Source organism: Ctenopharyngodon idella, chromosome 11 (assembly GCF_019924925.1).
Source record: "Ctenopharyngodon idella isolate HZGC_01 chromosome 11, HZGC01, whole genome shotgun sequence".
In the NCBI taxonomy this organism is placed as follows: Eukaryota; Metazoa; Chordata; class Actinopteri; order Cypriniformes; family Xenocyprididae; genus Ctenopharyngodon; species Ctenopharyngodon idella.
The window spans coordinates 21,653,201-21,670,428 of record NC_067230.1 but is presented as its reverse complement, the minus strand read 5'-3'; the positions used below and the strand labels follow the sequence as shown (position 1 = coordinate 21,670,428).

Below are 17,228 nucleotides of genomic sequence, written 5' to 3'. Positions count from 1 at the left end.
TTATAGAGCTCACGGGTTTGGAACACCACCAGGATGAGTAAATAATTACAGAATTTTCATTTATGTGTGAACTGCTCCTCTAAATCATCCTCACTGCGCAGATTGCATGATAGGGCAGCTGACTCATGGGTGCGTTAGAGACTCTTGGCAGACTGCAATCTTTGCAAAAGACTGCGAACTGATTGATTTGGATTGAAATAAAGGCCTGCTCTGAGTAATCCAGTGCAATTTGCTATTGTACACTTCCTCTGTGCATCACTGGCTCATTGCTGGTGAGATGAAATAGGAAGTCTAGATGTCTTTTTGATAAAGTAGGGAATGTCCACACAGTCACAACGGGGCTATAATAGATTAAAATTGATTCTTCTTTTGGCACTGATCTCATAGAAGGTCTACAATAAGTACATTTGCAGTTACTGCCAGCCAGTTTGAGGTAAAGGACAAACCGATTAGAAAAATCAGAATGCTGCTTTTATAATTGACAATTTGTATTGCTTATAGTAACCTTTTGCCATCAGTATATGGAATTATGGGTGCCAGGAAAAGGTGAAAATACAGGCCAGGGCATGGACACAGCAGACACTACACCTCTACCTTGAGTCTGTTCAGGTAACGTGTAGTATGAACCACAAGAAGATCCGCCTCGCTGGCCTCCCGGGCTGGAACGATGATCTCATCGGTGATGAACTGCTCTTCTGGAAACAAATCAATGTATCATATGAAAGCAAAATGAATGTGAACATGAATATCTGACACTTGAAAAAAAATACATGGTGAGCCGTGGAAGCTCAGCAAATTTTCTAGGAAGTGTAGACATTCTGTGTCGCTAAGTGAACTAATGAGGAAAAAGAGCTTGCGCTGCTGACTAGTTTATCTGAAGAGCTGCCAGAGTTACACTTTGCCCCTGACCTTGCAGCAGCAGCAGCTGAGAAGCCAACATCCTCTTGCTCCTGTTCCCGAGGGGAGTTCAGCTTCCCTCATTATCTCTGCCTCACTGATTGCTCCTCTCTCTATCTTTCTCTACATCCCTCCACCTACAGTGTACTCCCCTCCACCCTTCATTTCTGCACTGGCTTGCAGCTCTTTGATTCCCCAATTCATTTGTATCGTATTTCATAGATCACCTTACACACTGGTCTGAGTGCCTCTCTGGCAAACTACACCTGCAGTGGTGCTGCGCACCTTTCAAGAAGCGAATGACCTTGCCCCATTTGCCAGCGTCAAAGGGATGCAGCTTTTCCAGACCCATGAAGGTGATGTTGTACTCTGGGGAATAGACAATAGGCAGGCATGATGCAGGGACCTCTGCGTAAAGTTCAGTTTGGTGGGAGCTGTGGAAAGACGAATAGGTAGTGTAAATAATCATGCTCACGTGAGCGTCAGGGATTATTTTCCAATAATGACCATGTACATTAGCCTTTATATTGCATTACATATGTGTAGTAGAAAATTACAACAAATTATCAGCTGTGAACATTTTTTGTAAACAAAACCTACCTTTTCTTTCCTCCTGAATCTTCTTTTTTGGACATTGTGGCCACAGCATGTCAAATTTCAGCTTAAAAAAACAAAAAACATAAGTACAAAATAATCACTTTGTGTGGGATTCTTTTTCTGTAAGGATTCTGTAAGCATTAGATGTTTTTTATAGTTGTCATTCATATTATATATAAATGTATGATAATGGAAAGAACAATATTGCTGTTAATATTGTAATAATATTGCGGTTAATAATATGCATACATCGTATTTGATTTACTTTTTGTAGCATCAAGCTTAACCAAGCCCTCAATAGTAAAACTACACATCCCAGGATGCTTTGCATGTCTAGCGCAAGCGCGCTAGGAATTTGGAAGACGCAACTGTGCAGGAAATATTTTCGCTTTAGAATATCCTTCCAGACGTCTCCAGATAAACAAAATGGACCTAACGCGACATGTAAAATACTCGTTGCAAGATACAGCCAGACCGAACTTTACAACGGCATTTTCTTTTTGACTTGCTTGAAGAAAAAAAATCGCTGTAAATGTGAAATCTGCACGACTCACCTGCTAGCCATTTTATATTTCTCTTATTTCTACGGTGAAATTATTCGTCGTCTAGGCGTTTATTATGGACAGAACACATTCAACCATCCTCTTAATGGATATTATTGTTGTTTCTCTTAAACATTTGCAGACAAGAGGATTGTGCGCACGTTTAATATAGTCTGCTTGTAGTTCCTCCCTTCCTGAAGGGCAGCTGCGCTCCTTACGCACGCGTTCCTCACTACGTCATTATGACAACAACGTAGCTGAACTCTAAACTTTCTAAAATTAGTTTTATACTAGTTTAAATGAAATGAATACGGACGAAAGGAATTCATAATTTAATATTACTCTATAAATAATAATAATAATAATTCAAATGTATTTGTCTTGGAATAATGTGAAAGATCATTTGCTTTTTTTAATCCCCTCAGAACCCAGATTTTACTTTACAAAATCTTATAAATAAATAAATGTATCATGTATCAAATATTAATTATAGTACGATGATATTAAATATAAAAACAATAATTTTAATCTAAATTATAAAACATAACTACATTTTTCTCGTCCTTACAAGTCTTATGCATGGTTATATGCTTAGTTGCACTTTATTTGATTTTTTTTTCTTCTTCTCAGAATAGAATCTCCAGTTGAGAATATCTGATGTGAGCCAGTTCAGCTGAGGACACCAAAACATGATGTTATTTAGAAATGACCTGCCACAAAAACTAATAGTCTAATTTTTAATCTATGCATTTGCATTGAGGCACGTAAGCATAATTCCAATAATTTATGGGAGATGAAACTTGTACTTCACCTCATTTATTTCAGAGGGTAAACATGTCCCTTAGTCGCTGTCCCAAGAGTTAGGCTGTGGTTACTATAAATATCTTGTGTGATAATGACGTCATCGCCCCGATGTCAGAGATGAAGTGAAGCTGTATCTCTTACTCACTGGCTTTTTCCTTTCAGCTCAGAGTAACCCGTAAGTAAAAACCGTCACCCAGGCATTACGTAAGAGAGTACAATAGATAAAAGAGAATAGACGGCAGCGTGTGTGTCCCTGCCCGCATTGCTAGCAGTTTTATCAGTCTTCTAATTCCTTCACAGGCTGTGGTAATCTAAAGGCACCCACTGCTAGCATGTAATGTAATGGGTCTTTGCACTCCCTGCAAAGTACAGTCTCACTGTGGCTGCTCTTTGAAGCTGAGGCAGCCTATGGCATGGCCTGAGTAGGTTCTTTCTATAATGGAATATTTTTGCATAAATTGAGACTTCAGACTTGTCTGTTTTTTTATTTGAAGAAACGGAGAATATAGAAATATCTCCCCCTCTGCAATGAAAACCGACCCGGTCCTTAGGTGAATTTAATTAATACACCCCTGACCCCTTCATAATGCAGCCTGAAAACTGATTCATCTGCATTTCTCTCCAAATCTGCACATTTCTCCCCCCATCAAACGGTTCTGTTGGTTATGTGACAGCCTGTTTAGTCTCAAAGAATTCGTTCTCTCTCTACTTCACCTTAAAAAGAGTTTGATGAGTCATTCAAATATGCACATATTTGCCATTACTTCTTTGTGCACAGAAACCAGAATTAAAGTCCTTGAGACTGAGTGACTTGCTTTTAAATGTTAAATGGTGTATTTAGACTAAACCTTTTAGGAGTTTTAGAATAGAGATTTCTATTAGAATAGAAAATGAAAATGGCAATACAGAAAGGAAATCACTGTATAAGAAAGTCAACTTAATTGACAACAGGAACAAAGTTGTTTGCCTTCTTAAATGAATATTTTATGCGATTAAAAAAAAGAAAATTCTGTCATTTTTTACTCACCGTCATGTTTCAAACCCTGTTATTTTCTTCTTTGGAATACAAAGGGATAATTTTTTATGAATCTTTGCACAGCTCTATTCCATACAACATTTCCACATGACTCCAGAAAGACACATAAAGAACCATTAAAATATGCTGTTCGAAATTGCCCCCTATACGCCAATTACTATTCCCCTATACCTATTCACTATTACCTACATTACACCACTAATATAGTCCACTTGAATGAGTAAATGAACACTGAGTGTGCCGGATATTATGAAATTATGTTATTATGCTGTACTCACATTGGACCACCGCAGTTTGGAAAATGAATGGATGATTCATCTGTGGGCGCCATCTTCTGGCGAGATGCGAGAATTCATTTGGCGTGCGACTCTAACAGTGTTATTGCGGTGCATTGTGGGATTGAATGAGTGCACTCGATAATGCCCACTATGGATTCAGGCACCCCTACAAATGGCTGTCCCCTCAAACAGTGCCCTATTTAAGGGTATAGGGGGGCGATTTCGGACACAGCCTTATGCTGGGTACACACTAAAAGATTTTTGAAAACTTATAAGGTGAGAGACCACAACTTATAAGGTGGTAAAATGTGAGAGACCACAAACATGAGGACAAAAAAATTCTAGATGTAACTGTTTTGCTCTTATAGTGTGTGGTGTGCCGTGATATGACAAAGACAGCACACCACACACAAACAGATTTCCAACCAGAGTCCCGACTGTGAACATGGGAAATCTCGCAAAATCTCTTGAGACTTCAGAATAAACATGACGGACGATAGGCAGCAAGAAATTGCGTTGATAGTGTTTGGAATGATTTTGGTATGTTTTACAGGACACGTTGTATAAATACTCGTGCTGTTGTCACAGATCTACAAGCTGATCCTCCATCTCTGCTGTCCAAATTCATTTAACTTTGTGCTGCGCCATGACTGCGTTTGTTATGTTTCTGACTTCTGTCAGCTCGCTTTCTAATTGGATATCGTTTAGTTTCACGTGATAATCTCCAGAACGTGCACGCGTTTGTCCTCGGTGTACCCAGCATTAGTCTATATTTTGAGTTGTCTGAAGCCATACTATAACCTGTATGATATTACGCTGTATCCACATTGGACCAGCACAGTTTGAAAAATGGATGGATGATTCATCTGTGGCCGTCATCTTCTGGCGACATGCAAGGATTTATTCGGCGTGCGACTTACATGGTGCATTATGGGTATTCTCTAGCTGTTGAGCGTACATCAGTTGTACACTCGTTATTATGGTGCATTGTGGGATTGAATGAGTGCGCACGATAATGTCCACTATAGTTTTGGACACCACTACAAATGGCTGTCCCCTCAAATAGTGCCCTGTTTAAGGGTACAGGGGGCAGCCGTAGTCTATATTTTGAGTTGTCTGAAGCCATACTATAACTTTGAGTGAAGAACATTAGGACTGAAAATTAGGTTGATGTTTACAGACAATTTTGTCCTCCACTGGAACTTTGCGTTTGTTCACAACACACAAGAATGAATGGCTTTTTCCGCATCCGTGATGTCAAACCTTGTGCATCAAATTGATTTCATTTTCTTTTCTTCTGAAAGACAAACCAATTTTATGATAATACATTCAAGAAAAAATCAACATTGAGAAACTTTTTTTATTCATTAATTTCTTGATATATCCATTTATTTTAACATTCCAGCAGATGGAAGTTTGACAATCAATCAGCTTAAGCAAAGTCTGCTTCTTATAATTGATTATCTTTTGATTTCTAACTAGAGCGTTTGTCAGAGAAGGATGATTGTAAAACATCTGTTGCACTCTGTTGTCATTTTTCAGATGGCTCGCTGGAGGCAAGCATACACTTCACCTGGCCTCCGATACCCGGTTGATCAGTTTCCATGACGACAGTCAAAGGGAGATGACAGCAACTGTCCATGTTATCATCTGCGGCTTGGTTCTTACAGTGGATGTTCCAGGCTTTGTGCCCCTTTGTTGACTGCAAAGATGTGGACAATCAGTTCCATAGAGCCTCTGCTGTGCTCATGTTCTTTTATGAGGTATTGCTGCTGAATACCATTCCTCGAGTACTCTAACGATGAAATATTGCAAAAAGTTGACCAAAAAAAAGTAATACGTTTGCGGATGTGGACGCTGCTCATTTTAAAGTCTTTTAAAAAAAAGTAGGGAATAACTCTCATACAGAGGGCTGGTGCAATTCATCTATGAGGCAACATCAACATCAAAGGTTGCCATCGGTGCATTGCATGGAATATGAATCCTTTGTTCTCCAGGTTCTGTCTGGAAGCTCTTTGTGACGGAGTTGTATGATAAATGGCTCTGTTTAAAATGTAGGGTTTGAATCCACCATGGCTAGGAGGAAGATAAAGGAATGTCTTTCCATAGCGGAATATGATGGCACTGGACTGAGAATCATCCTGTAGTCTCAGACTCCAGATAAGATCATTGTACTTCACAATCTGACAGCTCAAAGAGTCAAAGATCAGCCCACTATATCTGATTGTCATTCTAGAAGGGCTTGTCAGGATAAAACTATAACATTTCAGCACAGCTGTTTGTAGTTCCTGAGAATGGTGCGAGTTAGTTTGACCTTGAATAGTTTTATTGCAGCAAAACTTAAAAAATAAACCAGTAACTTTAGGTTTTAACAATTTGTGGTTGGTTAACGCAAACTTTTTTTGTTTTATGGCACTATGAGGCTTTGTTTGCTAAGGAAATCCAGGGAATAATTAACTAGTTTTTTGCTACAAATGGATGCTACAAAAGTAAACAGGTCCCATAGAGGCTTGGGGAAGTAATTATCTTCTAATGATGTCATATATGAAGGTGCTAATTATTTTAGACTATGTTATGCCACAGCAGCTGTATTTTCTGTACTTTATTATGCACTGGATTTGGCTATGCTAAGTATATTATTTTGAAAAGATTATGGAAAACTCATTTGGGGATCCGTTTCATGTATGTATTGGGGATAGTATGTCAAAATATGCTAGTTTTAAATATGTTACCCGTATACATAATTAAAAACTGAGATTTGCATTTTCATCACATTCTGGAGCAAGGAAGCTATTCTCAAAGGGCTTGACCTCATCTTTAAGTAAAAGTACTGTCTCTATGCCGAGCGAAGGAACACTTTGATTTATGTTGAGCAATACTAAAGGGGATCATGAGATTTTAGATAGAAAGCTCAGCCATCTGCAGTCAAATCCTCCCCAAGGTCAACAGTGACAACATGATCCTTAAGTAAACATAGTAAAGAGCAGGTGGGATTTGCCTTGCTTTTTTGCTATTTTGAAAGAGTCTCTTATATGTTCATCACAGACACTGAGGGGTGACATGTTCCCACAAATATTCAGATTAGCATTATTTTTTCACAGACAGATTCTAAACTTTTGGATATTTGGTAGAACATGCCCATAGGTATTGTGACAAATATGGGAACTGATTTCACACATTCACTAAAAAATACCCAGTTATATAGCAATATATACCTTTATACAACAGTTCTTTCTGGTTTTCAAATCTGATTGGCTGAGAGGTCTTTCTACCCATGCGATATTCTACCAATATTGCCAAAGAACCCGTTTCACCGTTTGAATCACTCCGCTTTATGAGTGAGTCAGTAAATTGCAAAGACTTTTATATTGAAATGGACTGAAACAAGGAAACAAGGATGCTGTTTTTACTTTAAACATCTTACGAGACGCAACTGACAAATGCATTGACTTAACTAAATGTTAAAAGGACAAAGATAAAAGATATCGCTTTCCTCAGCGGACATTCAAACTAATTTTGTGATTATGAATATAAGATTGACCTGAAGAATATCAGCTAGATGCAGGTAATACACTCGCTCAGGCAATCTCTCTCTCATAATACTCTACATATTACAATGAGTTTCAATGAAGCAACTCAACGTTCCTTCGTTACTAGTTCTAAACTAGTGACGTTTTAGAATTAGTAATGGAGGCTTGGGCTCAACTGTTAAACTGTCAACTTGAGATTTGAATCCATGGTGGAAGGAAGTAGTTCCTCACAAAAGAGGGTTTTCAACCTAATTTTCCATTGTTGTTCTTATTTATTTACACACTTGTGCCGTCGAACTGTTATGTATAACTGTATAAATGCAATATCACACTCATAGCCATGCGATATGGCTGTATATCAACACGCTGATTGCCTACAGCCGAATCACAGCCGTGCTGATATACAGCCATATCGCACAGCTACTTGTGATATATTGCTCATATATCACATATGCAAGACTGTCCATCCTTATATTCAGAAATAAGCACAATTGTGAGTGTGATATTGCATTTATTAACCAATATTGTTCCAAATGAAGCTAATAGGCCATACAGATTATTTTGCGTCTCTAAGCAACAGATAGCGGATAGCTAAACAGCTGAATGAATAATTCAAATGGCTCACTAATTAGGACAGTTCGTTCCTGAGCGTTTTTGAACAAATCAGTGCATTTATCAAAGACAAAGCAGAATTAACCATCGTGCATCTCTAAGATTGTGAAGTTCCTGAATGAATCAGAGTTATTAACTAAAGGGTTAAAATGAATAAGTCATCAATTCACTAACTGTAAAGACTTTCTGGCACCTACTGGTGAAAGGTAACAATGAAGTGGCACTCTTGGAACGCTGCTTGACCAATCAAATTTAAGGAGCGGAACTAACGGATATATATTTGATTTTTGAGAGGGCCTCCAATTTATCTGAGGATTCTTTATTATTGCTTTAAAAGGAACACAGTTAACCCATTAACTGTCACTCCCATTTTGGGGGAACAGACCCCAACTTAAATTGTTTTAAATCTTGAATACTTTTGAGCACAGACTTAAGTTTAGTCTCCTTATAAAGGGGACACTTGGCAGATTATTTTAAAAGTGAAAGAAAAAATATGAAAGTGAAAAAAAAAAAGTTTTAGTTTAGGAAAATGTAAAATGTAAAAATATGATTTCTTATAATTTATATTAAATATATATTTTACAAAACTGTTGTACTCTAAAAATGCAAGAAAATCAAAGCCAAAATCTAAAATCTAATCTAATCAAGTTGTGTTTCATATTTTAGGATGATATCTCAAAAATTTAGCTTTTAGTAAGATTTTGATCGGGTGCAGTACCAAACTTTTCCACTAGATACCATCCATGTCATTGTGTACTACGTACGTCGAATGCGTATGGCTGATGCGCTGGAAGCTTGTTATGTTACTTTATAAAATTTTAAATAAGGATATGTCTTACACAAACGCATCAATTCGCTTTAGAAGGCCTTTATTAACCCCCCGGAGCCGCGTGGAGTACGTTTTTTGATCGATGGATGCATTTTTTTGGACTTCAAAAACTCATCCTCCAATCACTCACATTATAAAGCTTGAATATAATTTTTTAAATATAACTCTGACTGTGTTTGGCTGAAAGACGAAAGTCATATACACCTAGGATGGCATGAGGGTGAGTAAATCATGGGGTATTTTTAATTTTTGGGTGAACTAACCCTTTAATAATAATCCATTCACAACAAAAGTAGTAGAGATTATGTCCTTTTCATAAAATAGACCTCACAGCAATGCTAAAATTAAACCAAGTGAAATTTGGAAAGCCAAAATCAGAGTGGTTGATATCAAATGCCACAGGCTGTCACAGCAATTGGGGCATTTTGAAGCTGGCAGCTGGTGCTGGGTAAAGTCCAAAGCTTTGTCAAGCAAGCTTCTGTCCTTCAATCCCAACCCTGCCAGTACCAAGCCCTGAACTCCACTGCCTACTGCTACAACATAATGACACATGACCATGAAACAATAAGGGCCCTCAATAAGGCCTTCCCACATTCACAGCAGTGCCTGAGATAAATATTTGCTATGTTCTGCAGTATCCAAGATGGAACGTGTAGATATGATTTTGTTGTTTTGCACTTCGTATTTAATAGATTTCTCTTGTTGATTACCGTTTTCTGTGTGGTGCTGTCAGAATTGATTCTAGGGGCTCAAGGCTTTTTCTTAGTACAGCAATCAATTGTTTCACTCTCCTAATGATTTGCCTTTTATGTGATTATTCACAGCTGTGGAGTCAAATGTCATTTTCAGCTTGTGTTTTTCTTTTCCTTTGTGAAATTGATGAAATAAAATAAAAAAATAAAAAAACAGAGGATATTTGTTGTTCTACTCAGACAGACAGTATAGCACATAAGGAATGATGCCAGCACAGTATATTGCATTTTTGTTCTCAAAGACTATGCTTTCAAGGTTGGAAGTACAGTACACAGTCTCCCTTAGCAACCAAAATGCTCTTCCATAACAATAGATTCAAGGAGGTCTGCAATACACGGAGAAAGCTATTTGTTAGTAGTCCCATTTATCTCAATGCCACTTAAAAGGAACAATGAGAACATTTTACACTTTTGAAGCTTCCAAAAGTACTGGTAAAACATCATTATATATAATGTAATTAAATATTTATGTATTGATCGATTGCAAACAAAACACATTTCTTGATGACCATTGCCTCAATATTTTGTTATCTAGAATACAGCAATGAATCCATGCATTTTAGTGTGACTTATACAGTATGATATTACTAATATGACTTAGTTTAGCTAATTTCAGCCACAGCCCTCTATCCAACAAACGACGTTGTTAAACCTAAAATGATTCACAAGCAAAGAGCGTTTCTGTTTGGCTTGATATCAGATTGGCTAAAAAAGCACATGCAAAAAATGTAGTTGTTTACAAAATCTAGCGCTGTCACAGAAACAGGTGTGATTTCTCGGAGCACTTATTTCAGTGATATCTCTCAGAAAATAGGGATATTTTATGCATGGCATTCCAAAAAATGATTGCTTACATCACTTTTCAAGCTGTATCAACAAACTTTCTGAATGATGTTTTTATAATAATGTTTCAGATTTGAATGACTGGTTTTGAGCAAACATTTTCCAAATATAATAGAATGTACACTTTAAAAAGCCCAAAAAATATTTGCTGATAAATGACTAGCTACAGTGAATCATTTACATTCATTTGACCTATTTGAGAGATGCAGAGGAAACTGAACGATGCAGAATCAAGTTAAGGGATGGTTCTAACAAATTAGGACAGAGAAAAATAAGTTAGCAGTTTCATTACTATGAATCCATGAAAAGACCACAGCCCACCTACACTATCGGATGGTAAACAAATGAGCAGTAGCAGGGGCTAAAAACACCTGCCAAATGAGCAAGTATTCATTTAGCTAGGTGGGTGTGTGGACATTGTTGAGCGATGCATAAAACCTTGTACAGGAACTACTTAAAATCGCATTTGTCCCATCCGAGGGATTTGTAGTGCTTATCAGTTGTTTTAAACATCCTTTAAAAGAAGCATAGGTGAGAACATGGTGTTCTTTCATTTAGCACTGGACATTTGCAGATGTCCACCTTTCCAACATATATCAAACAAGCAAGAGATATGGCCAGTAATGAGCTCAGTACCGTAGAGTAGGTGTATCCAATGAGCGGCGGGCTGCAGTGAGGATGCAAACAGCACTCATGAGCACTTAAGATTCAGGTGCATGATTTTACATGTTGAATTACAAGAACAGAGATTCATTCATGCAGTCATACATTCACCCTTTGTACTATGATGACATGGTACAAGCTGTTATGGACATCTGTGTTTACTGAAACAATACTAAAGGGAAGAACTGAAGTCCTGGTTTTCATTGTATCGTTTCATCGCACAACCTTCTTGCTGATGTACCTGACACAAAGGCCCCTCCATCCAAAACCACTTGATATGTGAGTAATATCTACTAGAGTAAAACTCAAGTGGTTTTTAGATGTGTGTGAAGTGCAGTGAACTGAATGAGGTGTTCCTAGTACTTGAAAGCAACTGTTTGCATTAATTAAGATAAATGGATTCACACACGCATATACATATATACAGTTACTTTGGGGTCAGTACTTTTTCTTTTTTTTTTGTGAAAGAAATTAATACTTTTATTCAGCAAGGATGCATTTAAAATGATTTCTATTTCAAATAAATGGTGTTCTTTTGAACTTTCTATTAAAAAAGAATCCTGAAAAAAATGATTACAGTTTCCACAAAAATATTAAAGTGAACAGCCGACACGAGTCGTCAGCAATTCCAGTCTCACTTCCTGTTACAAACCTATGTAATAATGTAACAAATTTGCATAATGCCAGCCTATGGTCTTTATTGGCTTTCCGTGAACAACGTCTATTTGACCTGCCATCCAACACTGTAGTTGTATAAGGCCTGGAAGAGTTTGGTTCGTGTTGTCAGCATGTCGAGAAGACGCTGTTTTTTTTGTACTGCATGCACTTGCAATGGAGGAGGACTCGAGTTGGAATTGATACGAAAAAAACGACACCATCTGTTCATATCACAGTGTATCAACTGCTGAAATTCACATATAGTAATAGGCGTTTGGTTTCCAACACACAATGTAAGTGGTTGTCCAATCACAAAAGACTGGGCCGTCTGACCAATCAAAGCAGAGTTTTTTGACCTTGTATGCATATAAACTTATTGTAGGAGACCAAAACTAAAGTTTGAACCTTTAAAATACCATGATGGGGCACTTTAAGCAGCTTTCAGCATTAGTAATAATAGGAAATGCTTCTCAAGCAGTAAATCAGCATATTAGATTGATTTCTGAAGGATCATGTGTCACTGAAGACTGGAATAATTACTGCTGAAAATTCATCTTTGCATCACAGGAATAAATTGCATTTTAAAATATATTAAAAGTTATTTTATATATTAAAATATATATTAAAAGTTATTTAAAATTGTAATAATATTTCACAATATTAATGTTTTACTGCATTTTGATTAAATAAATGCAGCCTTGGTGAGCATAAGAGACTCATGAAATACCTAAAAATGCCACACAAAGAGCTTAAGTCAATACAACAATAAGTAACAAGAAATCCAATAAAGGTAAATAAAACTGGCAAATGGTCATATAACCTGAATTCTGGAAATGTTTGGACGATTTTTAAATTTGAATAAAATGAAAACTAAAAGACTTTTAAATCACATGAGCCAATATTTTATTCACAATAGAACATAGATAACATAACAAATGTTTAAACTGAGAAACTTTACACTTTTATCCACTAAATGAGCTCATTTCAAATTTGATGCCTGCTACAGGTCTCAAAAACGTTGGCACGGGGGCAACAAATGGCTGGAAAAGCAAGAAATTTTGAAAAGATTCAGCTGGGAGAACATCTAACAACTAATTAAGTTAATTGATATCAGGTCTGTAACATGATTAGCTATAAAAGGGATGACTTAGAGAGGCAGAGTCTCTCAGAAGTAAAGATGGGCAGAGCTGTGAAAGAGTGCATAAAAAGATTCTGGAATACATTAAAAACAATGTTCCTCAACGTCAAATCACAAAGGCTTCGCAAATCTCATTATATACAGTGCAAAACATCATCAAAAGATTCAGAGAAACTGGAGAAATCTCTGTGCATAAGGGACAAGGCCGAAGACATTTATTGGATGCCTGTGGTCTTCGGGCCCTCAGACAACACTACATCACTCACCGGCATGATTGTGTCAGTGACATTACTAAATGGGCCCAGGAATACTTCCAGAAACCACTGTCGGTAAACACAATCCGCCATGCCATCTGCAGATGCCAACTAAAGCTCTATCATGCAAAAAGAAAGCCATATGTGAACGTGGTCCAGAAGCGCCGTCGTGTCCTGTGGGCCAAGGCTCATTTAAAATGGACTGTTTCAAAGTGGAAAAGTGTTCTATGGTCAGACGAGTCCAAATTTGACATTCTTGTTGGAAATCACAGACGCCGTGTCCTCCGGGCTAAAGAGGAGGGAGACCTTCCAGCATGTTATCAGCGTTCAGTTCAAAAGCCAGCATCTCTGATGGTATGGGGGTGCATAAGTGCATACGGTATGGGCAGCTTACATGTTTTGGAAGGCACTATGAATGCTGAAAGGTATATATAAAGGTTTTAGAGCAGCATATGCTCCCCTCTAGATGACGTCTATTTCAGAGAAGGCCTTGTGCATTTCAGCAGGACAATGCAAAACCACATACTGCAGCTATTACAACAGCATGGCTTCATCGTAGAAGAGTCCGGGTGCTGAATTGGCCTGCCTGCAGTCCAGATCTTTTACCTATAGAGAAAAATACATCAAAGACGACCACAAACTCTTCAGCAGCTGGAAACCTATATCAGGCAAGAATGCTACACCATGGTAAACACCCGTCCCAACTATTTTGAGACCTGTAGCAGGCATCAAATTTGAAATGAGCTCATTTTGTGCATAAAATTGTAAAATTTCTCAGTTTAAACATTTGTTATGTTATCTATGTTCTATTGTAAATAAAATATTGGCTTATGTGATTTGAACGTCTTTTAGTTTTCATTTAATTCAAATTTTAAAAAATGTCCCAACATTTCCAGAATTTGGGTTGTATAAAGCACCCATAATTATCCTAGTGCATTACTTGCTATATTGCTTTGACTTGGTTTGAGTATATCGTAGAAAATCTGCATTGACATGCATTACTTGTGTTCCTGAAAGGTCCAAAAAAATTCAGAATAGTAAGTACATCAATGAATAAATAATTTAATTAATTAATTTACTTGAGTTAAGAATAATTTCGAAGTGTACTCAAACACAGCCACATTTTACACGAACGGACCGACAGCGTTCAGACGACAAACCAGATTCCCCCCCATTTAAATGACAGACTTTTCCCCTTCAGCACAGCACAATCACACGTAGCAGGAAGCCATTCTCTTTTAACACAATAGCTTATTTTCCAGGAACTGGGGATTTCTCTAATATCGTTCTGAACCGCTATGAGAATAATGAGTTCTGCTGTGTGGGTTTGTTAATAACAAACAGGAAAGAGTAACTTTCCAAAGGAAAGAGCTAAACTGCACAAAAGAAGATCTCAGAAAAGCACTAGGTGGAAATCATTATGCCTCAGCATTAGGATTCAGACCTAAAATCTTCCATTATCCGCTGATTACTGCAAATGTTTTCTTGCCAAATTGGGGCCCGAAGAGATTTCTCTGCATAAATACAAAATGAAAAGCCGTGTCAAAGAATGATTGAATTAACAGCATATTGCATGTGAATATTCATGGATATCAGAGTATGAATTTTATTCTGAAATAGTCTTGTTACGCCCATTATGAGCAGAATATATTGTACCGTGGTCAGCATCCATCAATAATGCTTCATCTCTATGGCTGTCACACTTTAATGGCATATTTGACCTTATGAACTCTTCTTTGCTCAAATCTATTTTTTTTCTAATCTCATTTTTCCATATTACTTAAAAAAATCAATTCAGTTTCAGTGTATGAAGTCCAGTGAAGAGTCATTGCTCTACACTACTTTACGTTTAAATCTTATTTATTGTTCACACCCACCGCAGAGCTTTGTTTACCTGGATATTCTCTGGCATGGTCTACATAATTTATAAGCTGTGTGTTACAAATCAAAGTCTGCTGCTTTTTTAAAATGTCCCTTTTTCCATTCTTCGCTGCTGTGGGATGTGATGGATTCTGTTTATTTTTTCATTGGAGTCATTTGACTGATGGGCTGAGGGCTGTACTTTGTTATATGTTGGTGGTAATGTGGTACAGCTCTAATGGCCCAATTCGAAGAGAAATGGCCTTATTGGCTCACCTGCTGATTGGAGACTTGGCTAAGTGATAGATAAGCTTTGATGTTTTTCTGGAGAAAGAAATTGTGTGTCATTTGGTGCATTACACTTAGGCTTCATATCTTATTATTATAGTTCGGACTCTAAATTTTGATTGGATGAGCTGTTCCAAGTCATTAAATGACTATACCTGCACACCTGTGAATACAAATTCTATATTAATCCTTTGTTGTTCGGTAACCGCAAAGACATTACAGGCTAATGAACAATATTACTAAGCAGAAAAAAATATTTAGATATTTATTAATGCATTAACTGGTAATTAAACATTGTTCACTGTCAGAAAAACATTATTTAAATAATAATGAAGTTCATGGTCTCTTGTGGCTTATTTCCATAATATTTGACTTATGTCTCATTTCTCATCATTTATATTAGGGTCAATGATGTGACGGGTCATTTTTTTGTCCAAAGGCCTTAATAATAATAAAATTATTATTCATCTATTTTATTGAATCTAAAAGGTTTTAATTATATTTTGCTACATATAAAGGTATTTTAAAGATTTTGAAGTGTCAAAAGGTCATTCAGTTTAACTGTCCAAAGGCCAGTACAGCCATTTGTGATTAAAATATCTTAAAATGTAACAAATGTATATATTCTTTATTCTGGCATGATTTTATAACATCATATATCAACGTAGTGCAAGATGGTATTAAAATTATGTGTAGAAGTCATTGCTTTGTTATGATGTCCGGAAAAATGAATTTCACTGATATCATTCGGAGTAACCAATATAAAGGGACCATTTTGGATCAAGTCATGCGGTCAATATCATGTGACAGGATGTGACATCATTCAGACACCTGCAAAGGACCACACGGTCATAAAGCAAAGTAACTAACTCTCTCTTAACTATTTGAAAAATTCATGTTTCACTTGCTCATACGCATGTCCCGAAACATCAGGTCATTCGGTACAACCGTTATAAAACATGAAAAATGTTGTATTATTTTAAAAACTTGTACTAAATATAAAATGTTTGATTGTTCTTTTGCTAGCTAGCTTGCAAGCTAACTAGCTAGCTATCTAACTAGCTAGCTATCAGCCAGTTAGCATTGTTTGAAAATATCGTCATTTGGTATAACCAAAAGTGTCATTCGGTAAAACCGAAATTTGGTTAAACCGAATGACTTTTTGGTGACAAATTTTGTCGATCTTGTAAAACATGACAAAAGCAGTGTTAATTGATTATAAAAAAACACATAATTTCATTGTTAACACTTAATAAAACCTTTTTAAAAAAAAAAAAAAAAAAAATTATTATATCTCCATTATATTTTTTGACACTTTTAAAAACCTTATTTGTCAATGACCCATTACCATTTTTCTTTTATGAACTCCTGAGGGTTAGATCAAGCTGCTTTTTTCCCCATACAATAAAAGTAAATAGCAACCAGAAGTTGTGTCTGATTCCCATCACTTTTATTGTATGGAAAAGAGCAGCATTGACATTCTGCTCATTGCTTTTGTCTTCCACGCACTAAAGTCATGAATGATTTGAAGCTAAGTATATGATTACAGAATTTGGGTGAACTATCTCTTTAAAATCAGCATTGTATTCTAACCATAAGCAAAAAGGACAGTGCTATTCATTTTACATTTAGATCAGACCTCAGCATA

The 17,228-nt window shown here is 36.8% G+C and overlaps 1 protein-coding gene across 5 annotated transcripts in view; it reads right to left on the bottom strand.

Moving 5' to 3' along the window:
* The window catches only part of hdac11 (histone deacetylase 11), a 73,887-nt gene that overhangs the window by 28,951 nt on the left and 27,708 nt on the right, over positions 1–17,228 (bottom strand). Inside the window, exons 1-4 of one of the 5 annotated variants that reach the window (XM_051911886.1) lie at positions 2,049–2,255; positions 1,498–1,558; positions 1,183–1,331; positions 595–692 (exon numbers count right to left, since the gene is read on the bottom strand). In XM_051911886.1, coding sequence (XP_051767846.1) covers positions 595–692; positions 1,183–1,331; positions 1,498–1,532 — 282 coding nt within the window. In that variant the 5' untranslated portion in view covers positions 1,533–1,558; positions 2,049–2,255. Of the gene's footprint in view, positions 1–594; positions 696–1,182; positions 1,332–1,497; positions 1,559–2,048; positions 2,256–17,228 lie in introns of those variants that run through there. The other 4 variants (XM_051911884.1, XM_051911888.1, XM_051911887.1 and 1 more) reach the window with 4 other exon arrangements.